The sequence below is a fragment of the Lissotriton vulgaris genome, chromosome 4_1, assembly GCF_964263255.1.
Source record: "Lissotriton vulgaris chromosome 4_1, aLisVul1.2, whole genome shotgun sequence".
NCBI classification, from domain to species: Eukaryota; Metazoa; Chordata; class Amphibia; order Caudata; family Salamandridae; genus Lissotriton; species Lissotriton vulgaris.
In genome coordinates, this window is record NC_141691.1 from 484,223,526 (window position 1) to 484,241,270 (window position 17,745).

The window sequence follows — 17,745 nt, forward strand, 5'->3', positions numbered from 1 at the left end:
ATGTCCTGCTCAGGAGCATATTGGTCTTATGGTGTCCTGATTCTTTGAATTGTATCCTTCCACTGCAGACCTAGCTTGCATTCATGGAATGTTTTGATATTTTAAGTATGCAATGCGTTTTCTTGCACTCTACCCCTTGTACTGGTTGTTTCTTCCTTTACCCAGCAACACTTTCTGTGTTCCTTCTCCACTTTCTCCCCCTCCCAGTTTGTTAATTACTCCTCAACAACCTACCCCCTACTCGCTTCTAAAAAAAAGTAATTTCCTTCTCACCCCACTCCTACTTTGCTCCCCTCCCATCCCTCCTCAGGGTCCCCTTCCATATATATATATATATATATATATATATATATATATATATATATATATATATATATATATATATATATATATATATATATATATATATTACCTACTGGCGGTCGCCAGTAGGTAGTTATAGTTAGGATTATTTTCAATAGAAAATCTCAACATTCTATTGTGAATAACTTTAGCACCGGTTGAGGAATCTGCCTGAAAATATCTGCAAATTTGCCTCGCGCTGCTCCCGTCCTTCCCTGAAAGTTTGGGGGGGGATTCGTCAAGCGGGGGCCGAGATAAAAGGGGGGTCCCAAAACGTGTTTTCCCCATGTTAATTTCCATAGGGCGATCGACCTCACTTTTAGCCCAAACGGCTGAATGGATTTCCACCAAACTTGGCAAAATTGTAGAGACTGGTAGCCCGATGTGCCTTTGCTATATCTCAAGATATGTGCTCCACTGGATTTTGAGTAATTTAGGTTAAAAAAATATATATATCTATAAGCGCGCCCCGGTACGCGCACTGGGGCGCTAACCAGCGCGATACGCAAGTTTGATCGCGGAAAGCTGATTGGCTCTTGGGTGTCTGTCAACATTCCAAACAGTCCGGAGCGGCCGCCATCCTGTGTCTCGGTAGGATCGAGACACAAGAGGTGGAAAAAACAAAGGGGGAAATGACCATAAGGGGGCAGAGTAGACCCCCCTTGATCCCCTATGTTTGATGTGGGGGCTATAAAAGGGCCCGGCGAGGCAAAAGAATTATTTTTTTTGATTTGCGCGGGGGGAGCGCCCGGTACGCGCACCGCGGAGCGTACTGGGAAGCGTTCCAAGGGGAAAAAAGAATGATAGAGTTTTTAAAAAATGTAGCCTTTTTTTATAATTTGGAGGTAGTTCTAAAAAGAACTGTCTTTTTTTCTTCTTTTTGTTGTTTTATATTTTTTTAAATGTTTTTTTGAACATTTTGTACTTTTTTTTGCTTTTATGAACTATTTTATATTTTTTTGATTATTTTTATGGGGAGAAACAAAAAACAGGATATTGAAAACGGCTCAACTGGAGCAAAAAAAACCAGGAAAAAATTAAGGATTTTTGGGGCATTTGTGGTTGTCACCAGCATGGTTGATGAGCGTTATGCTTTGCTCACCATAGGTGATGGTCTTACCACAAAAAATACAAGAGATTTTGTATTGCCGAAACTTTGATTGAATGTTTGGGACCATCTCCCTTGTTTCTGGTCCCAATGGAGTGGGTTGCTTTCGTTTGGAGGTGCTGGGTGTAGATTGGGGAGGGTTGCTGGCCACTTCTCTCACCTCTGCAGCAGCATAGTTGTTGGGATGCTTGCGCTGCATGTGTCGAATCATGGTGTTATTACCAAATGAATATTTCTTATTAGGGTTCCCCAATGAAAGTTCAATGCCACAGATTTTGCAAGTCACCTTTGGCGCATTGACTTTCTTCTTGCCCTCTGGGATGGAAAAAACTCCCATACAATGTGCTGCCTTGGCCTGTATGGGGTATTGTCTTCTGGCAGCCACCTCCTCCCCTCCTCCTCCTCCTCCTCCTCCTCCTCCTCTTCTTCTTGACCACGAATGTGATGTTGTGGTGGTCCTCTTGGTGGTGGTGGTGGTGCAGATGCTCCAGCTGCTGCTGCTACTGTAGCCATTTTAAAGTACAAAATATTACTCTTAGATCTCCAAACAGGTCTTCCTCAGTCAAAGGACAAAGTCAGAATAAGGAAAAAAGGTGGGGGCTTTCATCATTTGGAAAAAAAAACTGTCCTGAACCAATGAAAAGTGTTATTTTCAGGTCACATGATCCGGGCTTTCATCATTTGGAAACCAAAACTGTTCTGCACCAATAAAAAGTGTTATTTTCAGGTCCCATGACCCGACGCGCTTACGTGACGCGCCCCCGGGGGCGTGCCACGGGGTGCGCCACGGGGCGCGTCGCGTAAGCGCGTCAGATGCTTATGTTGAGCGATCGTATTCGCTCGAGTGCTTCCGGGTGCGCTTACGCCATGCGTATCACGCGGACGCGGCTACGCAATACGTCACAATGATGTTTTCATTCACGGCAATAGCGCTAATGGGACGCTCACCGGTGCGCGACCCGGGGCGTTCCGGAAAACTGCGCTTTCCAGTGCGCACACCGGGGCGCGCACCGGGAGCGCACCCGGGCAAAAAAAAAAATAGTATTATATAAATATACAACATAGGATTCATTATAAAAAATATTACATTTCATAGGTTTGAGGCCCTATATATAGTTAGGAATTAGCATTTAAAAAACCGATGAAATTCACTGAAAAAACCATAGGTTTCACACCAGTTATAGTTAGGAATTAGCATTTAAAAAACCCATTAAATTCACAGAAAAAACTATAGGTTTCACCCCAGTTATTGTTAGCTGGAAATTTTACTGACATAAAACCATAGAAATTCCAACGTTATACTTAGTTGGACTCACTATAACTTGCGCGCATGCAATGCACCCTATCTCCCCAGGTTTTAACATCTCGACTGGGTGAGATTGGGGTTCGGGGGGCAGCCCTGGGTCTGCTCTCTTCCTTTCTCGAGTATAGGGAGCAGAGGGTAATGTTGGGAAAATTTCTATCTCCATCCCTGTCTGTGCAATGTGGGGTCCCCCAAGGGTCGGCGCTTAGTCCCACCCTCTTTAACATCTATGTGACCCCCCTTGCCAGACTTATTAGATCTTTCGGGATGGAGGTAGTCTCCTATGCGGACGACACGCAGATCCTCGTGTCTCTCTCCCAGTCAATTGAGCTGACCGCCTCCAGATTTAGATCCTGTATGGAGGCCGTCGGCCAGTGGATGATATACAACTCACTCAAATTGAATGGGGAGAAGACCGAGGTGATGGTGTTTGGTGGAAGGGAAGATATCTGGCCCACGGAGTGGTGGCCTGACTCGCTTGGTCTGTGCCCCAAACCTACCTCTGTAGCTAAAAATCTTGGGGTAATGATTGACCCTACTCTTGACATGCGCCAGCAGGTTAACAGGACGGTATCGACCTGCTGGGGCATAATTCATGTACTCAGGAAAATAAAGAACTACCTCTCCCAGCCGTCAAGAAGACAACTGGCTGTCGCCCTTCTTGGATCACGTCTGGACTACTGCAATGCGCTGTATGCTGGACTGAATAAGAGTCAGATGCAGCGCCTGCAGGTAGTCCAGAATGCGGCAGCTAGATTTGTCCTTGATCTTCCCCGTCGCACTTCGGCCACGCTGGCTAGGAAGCAGCTACATTGGCTTCCGATTAAGGAGCGGATTGTTTTCAAGTCCATGTGTTTGGTCTATAAAGCTTTGGCCAAAAGCAGCTCCACAGGGATCAGAGCCATCCTGACATACTACAACCCTGGCAGGAGCCTCCGCTCATCTAATCATTCTTTCCTCCACATCCCGCGTATTCGGAAAGCTAGATGGGGTGGTAAGGCTTTCTCTCTTCTGGCCCCTAAATGGTGGAATGATCTTCCACTAGAAATTAGGTCCCTCCCTTCCCTCCAATCCTTCAGAGCAGCCCTTAAAACACGCCTCTTTGTCCAAGCGTACATGTAAGTGCATGACTGCCGCTTTTTGATCTTTTTGATAGGCGCCTTGACACCTTCGGGTTTTAGTTCGCGCGGTACAAGATGCAAAATAAATAAATAAATAAATGCACTGCTGATGACGTCACATATTACATCACTCATGACATCGTCAGTGACATCACTCATGACATCACTTATGACACCATCCGTGTGACAGAAGTAATATAACCCTTGAAACACATATTTAAAAATAGAAACTAACATTTTCAAAAAAATGGAGATACCCATACCAGTTACAACAACCAATTTAGTAATTCCACCATCTATATACACATCCACTCATTCACCAACAGTTCTATATAGTCACTCATACATATACTCACTCATCATATGTAGTGATACATCTATACATCCTGTTGTACACCGACAGTCATCCAAAAGTTACTCACACACATACTCACACATGCAAATAAATTATTGAACATCCACTTATTTGCATATACAACTATACACACACTACCTCCTTACTTCTAAGGAAACTTACACATACTTACTCTCTTAAACAATCACTTATAGAAACACATACTTATTTAAACAGGAACTCTTACAATCTCTTACTCTCACATATACTCACTTATATACATCAAAACTCACATACACGAGATTAAAATATATGTTGTTACTAAAAAAGACAATAGTGAGACAGTCATTCACTCACTAACACACACATATACACACTCATCCACCCATACAGTCCTGCACATATGCTGTCTTAAAAACACATACTAACAGTGAGTCAGTCACCAACCCATGCAGCCACTTATACACAAAGTGAAACACTGATACATATCTTTCAATATTTAAAAGTTACCCGCTAATATATCTATTCATTAAGATACACGTAATAAGGCAGTAAACCAATCATTTTTTTTTTAAAAAAAACATCCATTTACACACTTATTTAACCATTTATTCTTCCATCAACTTTTACAAATACATATCTAAAACATATTGATTTTTCAGAAAGACACACATTCACTGGCTGGTGTCATCAGTGATGTCATGAGTGATGTCACTGACGATGTCACGAAGGGTCCTGCTGAGATCCTCTCCCAAGTCAGGTGGCACATGAAGACGGCAAACCCAAATGCTGTTCCAATTCAATCCATTTCACATACAGCGCTCGTAAGCAATGCGTAGTCAGAAGCGGGTTGCTCAAGAATTTTCTTTATTCCCAAATAACGCATTGGGAATAAAGAAAATTCTTGAGCAACCCGCTTCTGAGTGCGCATTGCTTATGAGCGCTGTATGTGAATTGGATATATATAAATATATATATATATTTTTTAAGATTTGGGTGCCCCCTGTTCTTTGAGCGGCGTCGATCTTAAAGTGTTTTTCCCATTATAAGATAGCAGCCTACAGGAGACATGTGCGAATAGATTTGTATTCTTTACAAAAAAATTCAAGAGGACTGTTTAGGGAGCGCTGGCCTGCATGGTGTACATTCATGCAAGCCATCTTTGAATCGGTTCGATAAAATAATACAGATACAGTCAACAGTTCTGCAATATAAAAAAAAAGATTGTACACACACCTTCTTTATATGAAATTGAATATTACGATACAAACTACTGTGACAGAAGTTTAGGGAAGCAACAGATAGCAGAACACGTAGACACAAATGATTACTGGGAATATCGCCCTGTAGGGTTTTCACTTACCTGTTTTGGAAACTATGAAGTATATATTCACACAATGAGGAAGCAATTACTCAAGCCTTTGAAAGAACTCCTGTAGGTGAAAGTCAGGTGGGGGATTGTGAAATCTTCTTGGAGAGACACATATTTGGTTTCCATTGTGCCAAAGTAGCTCAGTTCACAAAATGTAAACCTCAACTTCAAACACAAACATATATGAACAGAGCAGGAGCCCTATTTAAAGCTGAACTTCTGTAGATTCTGTAGATTCCCAAACAAGCTGAAATTCTTGACTGGAGTAAAGATTTAAAGGGAACTGGTCAATTCTGTTGTTGTAATCTCAACTTTTCTCCTCTTCTTAGTGCAGAGCTGATCGTTACAACTTTTAATCACTTAAGAATGTTGAAGGGAACCAAATCACTTATAAACACCAGACTCCTTTTCCCACCTTTCTTGTGCCCGAAAGGTGTCAAGGCTGTGACTTTTTGGGTTTGTCAATGTTTGTTTTATTTTATGGGGCAAATGGCTGTGGACCCTTCTTTTTCCCATCTACTCTCTGTCATGTTAGCGAGGGGTCAGAGCCCCCTCTATGCCTCTCATTTCTCCTATTCCACCGGACTGCTCCTTCTTCTTTCTCACTCAACTATGATTTTCTTTATCCTGCTCTCTACTGATGGAGCAAGGTTTTGCACGTAAAGTGACTTGCTCGGATTCAACCCTCTCGAAATAACACCTACTGTACTAATAAACATGTTTTGTCTTATTAATAATGCACCACATGACATTTCTAGCATCTATGGGAAGCTTTTCTATGTGGTTTTACTAACAGTAACTCGAGTGATCTGATATGACCGCTGCAACGCAGGGACTTTCTGCGCATGCGTCTGTCACACTCCTGTGACATGACGTACTTTCTGCTTTGGTGGGAAAACTTTGCTTCTGCGATCTAGAACTAAAGATGGCTGGTGCTGATGCTTGCACTGCTGCTTGTACTAAACCCTGTTCGTGTTGCCTAATCACTACCGCTATAGTTAAAAAAAAGTAAAGGGAATAGAGTAGAGATAAGTGGTATACAGTGCATTCATTTATTCTTTGTTCTAAAATTGTTTCTCTTTGACTTTGCAACTAGCTCATATTTGGGCCTGATGTGTCATTGCTGTACTCCATCTTGAGACTCTCAACGCGCATGTGCTGAATTCCCTAGAGTCCACAAGCCATGGCATTGAATCTGTGCCAGTAATAGTCTTGCCTGCAATGCGCCTGGGAAAATGAACTTTACCCTCAAAAAGAAAGACAACTTACAAATCTATGTATACATTGTATTTGTTATTGAAACATCCATTGTTGGGTGGAATAAAAGTGCAATGGAAAATAAAACTATGGCAGGGAACATTAATTTGAATATTTGAATTAAATTATCTCATAACTGGTATGGTGTGATGACCTCTCCTAGCTTTTGACCGATCAAATTGAGGGAATACACAAACTTGCAACATTGGGGGGTGGAACAATGCCCTGGAAAATGGTATAACTAAGGTAGGCTTAGCTAGTTAGAGTATCCGACTTGTCCGAATAGCTGGCCTGTCACTGACTCAACATACTCAATAGGCGATCAAGAGTAGAGATGCTGGCGGAGCACTCTGTCAGAAGATTCGATAACCCAATTGGGATTCTGGAAAGGAGTTTGTTGACCCAATCGGGGTCCGACTGTTAGCTGCAGAAAGGGGTGTGACGCTGGCATTGCACTTTAGCTGTGGGTGCCAGTCCTGAACCGTACTTGTCCTGATTCTGGTCTGCACCGGTCCTGTCCTGTTGGCACCTGAACTATTGGGAGTCCTGTCCTTTATCCCAGCCCGTGACCAGGGTTGGCTTTCACACCATTCTAGGTAAATATAAAATTGTGTGGGTATGTTATTATACTGTTTCCCTTTTCTTACCCTTCCTATGTTTCAATGCTTAAAGAAAGTCTCATATCTTCGCATTATCTTGCTTTGATTATTTTCTACCTAATTGAACAAGCTTTAATTGAATTGGTATGGACTAAGACATTTAAGAATTTACATAAATAAAGAGTTTAAACCTTTCCAGGGTTTGTGGTTATTTTATGAATGCAAATGTTTATCTGCTGCCTATTATGCTAACTCCCTTGATCCCTTAGGACTATAGGTACTGGTGACAAGGATTGGTAAGTCAATGGTATAGGTCCTAAAAGTTCAAATCTGATTAAGCGTAGGTTTACCGGTTTAAAGTGTGTATTATTTATGGGCCCAGGTGAGTATGGTAAAACGAGCAGGTGAGCCTGCGCTCTATTACTACTCCTACCTATAGCCTGGTAAATTTACCTCTATCTATAATCTCTAACCCTGCATAACCTCTAATTCCCTTGCCCCTTACTCCACCCAGATTTCTCTACCTCTGCCTATATCATAAAATGTTTACTTCAACCAATAACATAGTACCTTTACTTCTGACCATATTACAGTAATTCAATACCTTCGAATACACTAGAACTTTTACCTATGCTTAACACATTAGAATCTCTCACCCCCTCCATTACAATACCCCTTTTTATCTTATCGCTCTGTTTCAGGTGTGTTTGATTATTTCCTCAAATTAGTTTTGGAAAACTGTTATCCTCTTTTGGAAATTCACTTTGAAGAGGAATGACATAGACCCAAATATTTCCATGACGATATTCCCCACCACCTCTCAGCTCTATCCACTTATGCAGGTTCTGCCCTTCAGCTTCTTCTGGACAAGGAAGCAGCACTACCATGCCAGACCAGAGGCAGGTGCATGCTAAACATAACAAGATCACATAAGACTCTCAGGGAACTGCAAGAACTACTGTCTGCCTCAGATTTAACTGTTTTTAGCATCAAATACAACGTAGCAAGATAAAATCTACTGATTTAACTGGCAGTAAAACTATCAGTTCAGAGGGTCAACATAACAGAAGGAATCAAGACAGGAAAAGATTTAAAATCAAGAAGTGCAAAACAACGACATTTAGAAACAACACGCTTCCTATTCACATCAGAACGTAATATTCACTCCTGCAATTCAAAAAAGAACCAAATATTCAGCAATCCAAGAAACCCCTCTCTTCTAGGTTCTCTGTCTAGCGCCCAACAACATAATTCCAATTCGCTTCCTCACTATTGTACACCATATTAAGCTATTCTCACACCTTGACTGCTCCTAGGACTTCTGGTATGAACAGCACTGCCTTTCTCTTTAGCTAGGTTTGTGTTATATCCAGATTTAATGGTGGGAGGACAAAGGAGTCTAATGGAGAAGTAGGGCACCGATTACACTGGCAGTCTACATTATGCATGCTCTTTCTTGCCCCTGTATCTACGGCCTTCCCTCGCTTCCTCCTGTATGATTGGCTTTGACCATTGAGGCAAGGAGAGTTATTACCGTGGTATGTAGACAATGGAAGTTGGTGGGGCCAAGACTTTCTAGACGGCTCAATATTTGCTCATGGTTAGACATGTCTAAAAGTGGTCTGAGATACCTTGAAGGACATTTTAATTGTTGAATCATGCATTTTCAGGATAGGATTGAACCTCCTCATGATTCAGGTTAATGGAAATGGCTGCCTGCATAAATGGCCACTCCATACATTTTCACCTTCGATTTTTGTAGCCTAGTTCTTTTTTGTCTACACGTGTGGCAAGAACTCTAATTAATATTTTTAAAGGGGTTAGAAACCATTGCTTCCCTGCAGAATCGCCTTCATGACACAGGTTTAGTGAAGATAAGAAATGTTTTTGGAAGAATGGCTGCGCCAACATAAGCATTAAACAAGTATGTTCATGTTTAGAACACGTGCATAAACACTCGCCATGGTTAAGGTTTGAAATCATAACTGCATTGACTTTCCAATTTTGTTAATCTTTTGTCTGAGTCAAGCTATGCAGGATGTCGATTAATAAACTCAGCTCAGAAATAATATTCGCATCGCTTAAGGTAGGTGGTATTATTTCTTTTATTTTCCCTATTCCGTCGTCTATTGACTTCACCTCCGCCACGCCCCACTGCGTTTACCTGCACCAGCTGCAACTGTGTTTTAATCATTTAAAAGGTTTTAGATGTTTTTTTGTCATAGAGAATAATGGGCATGACTGAAACAGGCAGTGAATGTCTATGTGCATGTTAGGCAGTGATTCTCCTCTCTCCTTGTTAGGTTCCATTAGCTCCTTTTTCCCACCACAGCACAATTCTCAGACATTACCTGATGCTGTACAGCACATTGCCATTCTTGAAGATCCGGAGGAGCTTGTTGTCCGTGGTGACTTCATGGAAGTTTGCTCCCTTCTCGTTGGCGAAGAACAAGTCTGGTTTCCAGATTGAGTCCAGCATGGAAGGGTCGAGGTCCAGAGAGTCATCGGGGTACTCCCTGTATGACAGCCGGGGGTCATTCCACTGCTGTCGCAGGAAGACATTTACCCTGTAATCCTGGGATGATAAAGAAACACAAGAATCACTCACATATCAAAGGCCAAGACAGCGCTTGAGTGTGCGGGGACCATGTAATATGATCCCCCTTGCAATGTCACCTGCAATGAGAGAGCATGTGTAGGTCAGAAGCATTAAATGTGAACCATCCACACATCACCCTTCACTGGACTGTATGTATTGCCCTTTGGAATGTGCATTGTCAGCATTTTGAATGTATTGCATTCAAGTAGTCTTTATATATGTCTCATAACAATTACAATTTAGGTGAACTCATTTAATTTGGGTTGAGTTAGACACTATTGTCACGTGGTCAAAGCTTTACTGAGACAAACTTTTTGTGCCATAGATACATTGTTTTGCACCATATATTTATTCAACTGGATACATAGAGACAAAGAGATTAACTGAACAGATTAAATTGCTGTAACATATATGAGGCCTAATGGGCTAGGGCAGTCGATCTCCAGTCTGAGGATCCAGGTTCGAGTTCAGGTAATGACACTCAACATCCTGTGATTCTGTGCAAATCACTTAATCTCCCCGTGCCTAACAAAAATTAATGTGTCCTTGTGTAACGTAACTGGTGCTCATGCAAAGCACTCTGATACCTTTGGGTCAAGTTTGTGCTATGTAAAACTCAGCAGAAACAAATTAGGAACATTACAAGTTATCACACTGCACCTGGTCAGTGTATATGAACAGGTACAGCAAGTTAACATGGAAGTGCGTATGCATTTGTGTGTGTGTCTTTGTGCAATCATGCATGTGCATGTGCACATGTGAATGGGTGTACATTCGTTAGGTTTTGCTTTACACTGTCACTAGCTCTCAGAACAATTTGTCTTGTAGTGTTAGAAACAGCATTCATTGTCTTCACTATTTTTGGATAACTCAGTAAGCACTATAGTATGCATTATGATTGAAGAAAGGCTGACTTGCACCTGTTACCTTGGCAGAAAATACCTTGGTATGTATTGTGAGAGATCCCAAGATGAGTAACCAGTGCTGCTTTCCTATGTGCCAATCGTACATTATGGGGAAAGGAACACAACATCATGGCTTGCACTGTTGTACCAAGAAACATTACTAAACGAACCAGATGTTGAAGCCACTCAACTGCCCACCCAATGCAACACTGAAGCATCTCCATTCCATCCCATTGAGTAGAAGCCTCTTTCACAGTATCCCATGTGTCCATGATAGGGGCTTGAAAAAAGTGAAGGGAATTGTTGAAAGCCGGAGTCCCCGTCCTTCACCTCTGTCAACAAATGGGAGACCTGGGACTCTTCACTCAACGTTAGGCCAATTGAGGACACTGTTTGCGATAGCCCTGCTCACCCCCTTAGTAGCTTAGCACGAGCAAGTAGGCCTATCTCCAAGTCACAAGTGTACAGTATGTGCAACCACACTAACAGCAACCCACTGGTGAAACCACAAATAGACTCCACACACCTTTGATAAAACGAGTATAAACTTTATAAAGAAAGATATAGGTTCAGACCACACAATATAAAAGCCAACATATAATAAAGGGTAATATTCGTTCCCGCTGGCTGCTAGGTTCAAGTCCCAACCACCGCTTTCCAAATGCTATGCTGGCCGTAATGCTAGAATCACACATGTTGCAATTGAAAACAATAGGGCACTGTGTAACGATACAATCCTATGCTGGGCAAAGAATACAATGCATAACAATACACCCCAGTACCTTGAAATGGGAGAAATAATGCAATGCATACCACTACAATCATGTACTGACCAATGAAGGAATAATGCAATGTGTCACACCCCAATCACGTACTTTGCAATGAAGAAATAATGCAATGCTCATTGCTGCAATCATGTACTTTGCAATTAAGGAAAAATGCAATGTGTAGCTACAATCACTTACTTTGCAATAAAGAAATAATGGAATTCGGGCCATTACCATCCTGTACTTTGCAATGGATAAATAATGCATTGCGTGGCGCTACAATCGTGTACTTCGTTATGCAGAAATAATGTCAGGCGTCATAAGACAGAACGGCAGTTCGTTAGCAGCAATATTGGCAATGTGTATTACGACAATCAGCCTCTTCGATAACAGTTGCCCCCCACACGTATCAAATATGACATAAAGTACAGCTTCTCACTCTGGTCCCAGTACTGTCACAACTTTGGTCAGTTTGGGCCCCAATCTGTGCCGAAGCAAAGGCTCACTTCACCAGAAGGACTGAGTGTCCCTCCGAACTCGCAAGCCACCCAGCTAGTGATCCACGTTACTTGGGGAGCGACCCCACTCTCCTCTCCTCCTTCAGCGAACTGGGCCTTCCATGCAGAACTTTCTCAAAGGGCCTCAGCAGCTCAGCCTAGCAGCTCAGCTCCTCCGGGGCTGCCGGGGGGTCTCAGGTGGCCGCAGGGCACACGTACCCCACGCCTCTGAGCTTATGTTACTCCGGGTGCAAGTTCACCACAGCACTCTCCGTGTCTCCTCTGGCATGAGGCCACACACACAATGCTGATGGAACTTCACGTCAACTCCGAGTGCACGTTCACCAGGCACTCCTCCCTGCGGTTTCAGTTGGCACCAAGACACGCGCACCACGCTGCAGAGACTCACTTTCTTCCGGTGCACACAATGAGCCGCTGATCACCTCCACAGTCCCAGGTTGCAACAAAGCATGCACACTGCTTCATTGAGACTTACTCCAACTCCGGTGCCCTGATACCAGGCGCTCTTCACCAATGCCTTCGGCCGCACCATATAATATTGGTTTGTGCTGTGCACACCTATTTATATTGAACAATCAAAACTGAATGTAATTCAAAACCATATGTTTAGGAGAAGTGTGCTGGGAGGGAAAGAGTTAGCTAACCTCCAAAACTTTAATCCAAAATGTATCATACAAAAAATACTTGCACAAAATAAATGGTTTGAATGAAACAAATGTTAAACTATTGTATGCATTTGATTACACAAAACAAATATGTATATTCAGAATACAACACAAAAGATATTTATTTTGAATTAAAATCGTGTAAGACTCATTTTAGAGTTCATATATTTGTTGGTATAAATTGAGCAAACTTTAGTTTGCACTACGCAGTGCGGGTAGGGTCAAGTGATCAGTTGCACTTGAAATATTTGGTTCGGCCGCACCATGACACGCTCACCATGTCCGAGCCTCACTTTTCCTCCGTTGCACTCGATGACCAGGTGCTTTTTAGCAGCGCCTTAGGTGCTACCCGATATGCACCCTGCACGTGCGAGACTCACTCCACTTCTGATGCACATGTTGAGCAGGTGCTCCTCACCAATGCCTCCTGTGCACCACAACACGCACCCTGCGTGTATGAGTCTCACTTCACCTCCGATGCACACGCTGACCAGGTGCACTTCACCAGCGCCTGTGGTGCACCACGACATGCACCCTGCACGTCTGAGTCTCACTTCACCTCTGATACACACGCTGACCAGGCGCTCTTCACCAGTGCCAGCAGTGCACCACGACACGCACTCTGTGTGTACGAGACTCACTTCACCTTCGATGCACACGTTGACCAGGTGCTATTCACCAATGCCTCCTGTGCACCAAAACATGCACCCAGCACGTCCATGTTGAAGAACCGGGTTTTAGAACCCAGCGGCGCCAGGGAAAATGCCCGATGTCTTCGAGTTCCCCTGTCTTGGCAAACAGAGACACGGGACACTTCTCGGTGACGTCAAAGACCAAATGTATTGGCTGCAACCAGGAAAAGAGGTCTACGAAGCACAACACGGGTGGTTCGCTAGAGACTGCACAATTTCATAGAGCGAGACATCGTATTTTATGCCAAAAATCACATTCCTGAATAGCATCAATTATTTACAAACGGACCAATCGAACAGTGACATTTCAAAAGTATCGCATAACGACAAACCCACTTTCGGTTGTCCAGCCCACCAGAAATGACTAGGCAAAATCTAACATTCTTGCTTGGACAAGCCGGACGAACCCATAATAAAAGGACCTCAACCCAAACCACAATTAAGCCATAAAAAGGAAGGAACAGAAACAGATGAGAAGCAAGATAGAAGGGTGTGTGCATGTACCATAAACTCAGCAATGTCCTGCTCTTTGATCTCTATCTGATCAGCTGCCTAACAAGGAACTGGCTCAACAAGGTCAGCTTCGGGCAAGGGAGGCAGTTCGTTCAGGTCACACAAAAGTCAGCTAATGGTGTACGTGTCCCAAAGACTCGTTCGGCCGCAGTCATCGGCCTATGTGAGGGCAACCACAAAATGGCTGCCGTACACAAAATGGAACCCGTAGGTTCGAATGAAATCCCTGAATACGTAGTGTTCCCATTGATTGATTATGACGAAAACACTCGTACATACCGCACTCGTCATTTGCGATCCGCTGATACCAAAATCGTCTAGATACAACGACTTTTATTGAACGGGTTCAGATTTACGGAACCTCAGACCCTCATTTTGCCCTTACATAGGCAATAAACTCAAACCCATGTCAGTCTGAATCCAGGTCTATATTCATCAGATCATCAAGATGTTGCTGTAGCATCATCCTAGTACTTAGCAACTCTCTCTGGACAGGTCTCCTCGCACATGAAGTAGCACAAAGGCCACAAATAGCAGGAGCACACTGCACACAGAGACAGAACAGGAAAAGGATAGCTAAGATCATCCCAATGACCATCAGAATCTTCCATCCCCACGTGGATAACAATCCCCAAAACCATCCTATTAACGACCAATCACCTTCGTCCACATGTACGGACTCGGAGATCTTATGTAGCTTGGAAATGGCTTGGAAAACTGTTGGAGCGTTGTCTGCAATGAAAACGCAGCAGCTCGATTGAATCAATTTACATACCCCTCCTCTATCTGCAAGTATGACATCTAATGCAACTCTGTTCTGAAGAGTCATAAGGCGATCCGACTGGAGCTCAGCAGTCAAGTTACTAAGGGCACCGGCAGTTTCGACTATGGTGGACTCAACCACTCTCGTCAACTGTTGAATGTTCCTGCTGTTAGCCATAGGTCCCCAAAACGGCAGAAAACACTTCAGAAAATCTCCAAATTCTTGTCCTGCTGTATCTTCCTTACTGAAGACACCTCTAACAACTCTCGTCTTATGGTAATCTGCCACAGCTGTATACGTGGGAGGCAACAGGAACGAGACAAAACATGTGCCCGAGAAATCAGGGGGCAACCATGTATACGCTCTATCATAACAGATGAAATAGGTACCCTTAGCTGCTAGAAACGCTGGAGAAGACTGGGACGCAAAAACATACGTCTCAGTACATACACTCTTCCCTAACTGAGCTCTCGGATTCTTGCCATTACCGTGCAGACAATAATGACCCTGATGGGGCACTATCCAAATCGGAGGGGATCTTTTCGCTCGCTGGTTAACACTCAGACTAACTCCATATCCAGTCACGTTCCATCCTATGTATGCTTGTGTCTCATCTCTCGGGATTGTCTCATAGGAACTAATTCCTCTAATCATATCGACTATACCCTTAACTAGAGCACTTGTCTTCGGACTATCTTTCACAGAAAGTAGGGGATAGACTTCACGAGCACAGATGAACATCGTTCTGTATGCCCATACAGAACCATTGTAACTAAAAGGCAAAACCAGGTAAGGAATACCTTTATCAGTAGTATGGGGCATAAGGCCACACACCCAACAATTAGTCGTGTTCACTACTAGCTGGTGTTGGTGCAGAAGCTGAACAAAGGAATTATTAGCAAATTCCATTCTCTTGACAGATTCATGTTCGGGCAGAGGGTGAAAAGAATGTGAAGAAACAGTAGGAGGAGGCATAGATTGTGTAGTGAGCATGAACGTCACTTGAAAAGAGAATGTCACATATCCAATTAAAAACATCATTAACCTCATGGCTGCTGCCCAGATTCATCATCGGTGCTGGGCCCCAATGTTAATGGGTGTGGTAATGACGGAATGGTTCCGTCATGAGCACAGCTCAACCGATACTCATGACGGAACCATTCCGTCATGAGCATCGAAGGGGTTAAGCTAAACAACATAAACAAACACAATATTAAAAAACACTTTCTGCTCATTACTTTACAGAATTTGCTCTTAAAGCTCATTCTTTCAACAGGTCTCTCCATCTTGAAAAACTCCATCCTCTAAGCGTGCTGTTCGCGGCAGTAGGGTGTACCGCGCTAGGGGATGCGTCTGTCAGTCCAGGTAACGCCCTTAGACCAACCAGAACCATCGACCTAACGTCTTCGGCTTGCACTCCAAAGACTTGACACCGCGGCCCTACAGCTGAACCCGGATGGTGGTTCAAAAAACAAAAAACAAAACAGTTCCTTGGAGGAGAGCTAAACCCTGAAAAATAAGCAAAGAAAGAATTTATTATTTTATTTGTCCAGCGACTCTCGGTCGCAAAATATAACGCTCTTTGCCAGGCAATGTCTGTTCTCGAAACAAAAGCTCAGGTTCAGAAGTGTTCAAACGATTCGACGGAGGCACAGCTTCTTGAAGAAGATCGTCGCTTTCACGTTCAGAGTTCGTTCCAATCAAACGGGTATCGCTAAAAGGCAGAAAACAAGGCACGGTTTCAGTCTCAGAATCAGGAAGTCCTTTCTGGACCCATGGGTCATACGGCAGAGGCACAGGGGCCCTCTTACAATGTACGCCGTGAATCCAGTTCTTTTTACTGCGCACTCGCACTGGTGACCGTGTAGATAAAAGAACCAAGTAGGGGCCAATCCAGCGGGGCTGCTCGTTCTTGGTCCGCTGGAAATTCTTTATCAGGATCCAGGTTTGATAGCATGTCCTGGATCTTCAGATGGTTGTGGCAAGGTATCATGAACCTGTTGATGTAAAACACGCAATTTAGCCGTCAATTCATAAAGGTAATCAAGCAACACAGGGTGCTCTATCTCACTGAATTTTGTCGGCCGCGGCACTCCCCAAATATTTGCCGGGCGACCAAACACGACCTCATAAGGACTAAGTCCCATTCGTGAATGCACAGTCTTTCTAGTGGACAGTAGCGCTCACGGCAAGGCATCAGGCCATTGAAGACCAGAGCCCGCTTGAATTTTGGCCAGTTTTAGCTTAAGGGTGCCGTTGTAGCATTCTACCAGACCAGCTGATTTGGGGTGATTTGCAGCGTGGAATTTCTGCCGGATTCCTAACCCATCACACACTCTCTTCATCACTTGACCCACAAATTCACTCCCATTGTCTCTCCAGACCATTCTCGGCAAACCATAGCTAGGGAAAAATTCCTTAATACGGGCTTTCGCTGTGGACAAGGCAGTGTTATCTTTCAAAGGGTATGCTTCCACCCACCTTGAAAAAGAGCAAACAACCACTAACACATACTTCAGGTTGTTGCACCTCTCCATGTGGATGAAATCTAACTTCAAAACCTCAAACGGATACGTTGGAGGAGCAAAATGACCAGCTGGAGTTGGAGTTCCCTTATCAGGATTGTACATCAAACACACCATACAATTCTTGACCAAATTCTCTGCACACTTAGGAATTCCAGCATTGTGCCATACTGTAGCTAACAACTTACAAATCCCTTTCACACTGATATGAGCCATTCCATGAGCCATCGTAACCACTGGAAGTACATACGCATCGGGTAACAACCAACGTTGATGCTCTGACAACTCAATCCAACAACCATTCAAATCCAATTTACCCTTACTTTCTCTCCATTCATTCAACTCTTTCTCTGTAGCTTCAG

At 43.4% G+C, this 17,745-nt stretch overlaps 1 protein-coding gene across 1 annotated transcript in view; it reads right to left on the reverse strand.

Annotated features, from left to right (window-relative positions):
• LOC147718874 (glycine receptor subunit alpha-4) overlaps window positions 1–17,745 on the reverse strand; it is a 502,630-nt gene that overhangs the window by 276,744 nt on the left and 208,141 nt on the right. Inside the window, exon 3 of the mRNA XM_086966795.1 lies at window positions 9,788–10,011. Coding sequence (XP_086822921.1) covers window positions 9,788–10,011 — 224 coding nt within the window. The remainder of the gene's footprint in view (window positions 1–9,787; window positions 10,012–17,745) is intronic.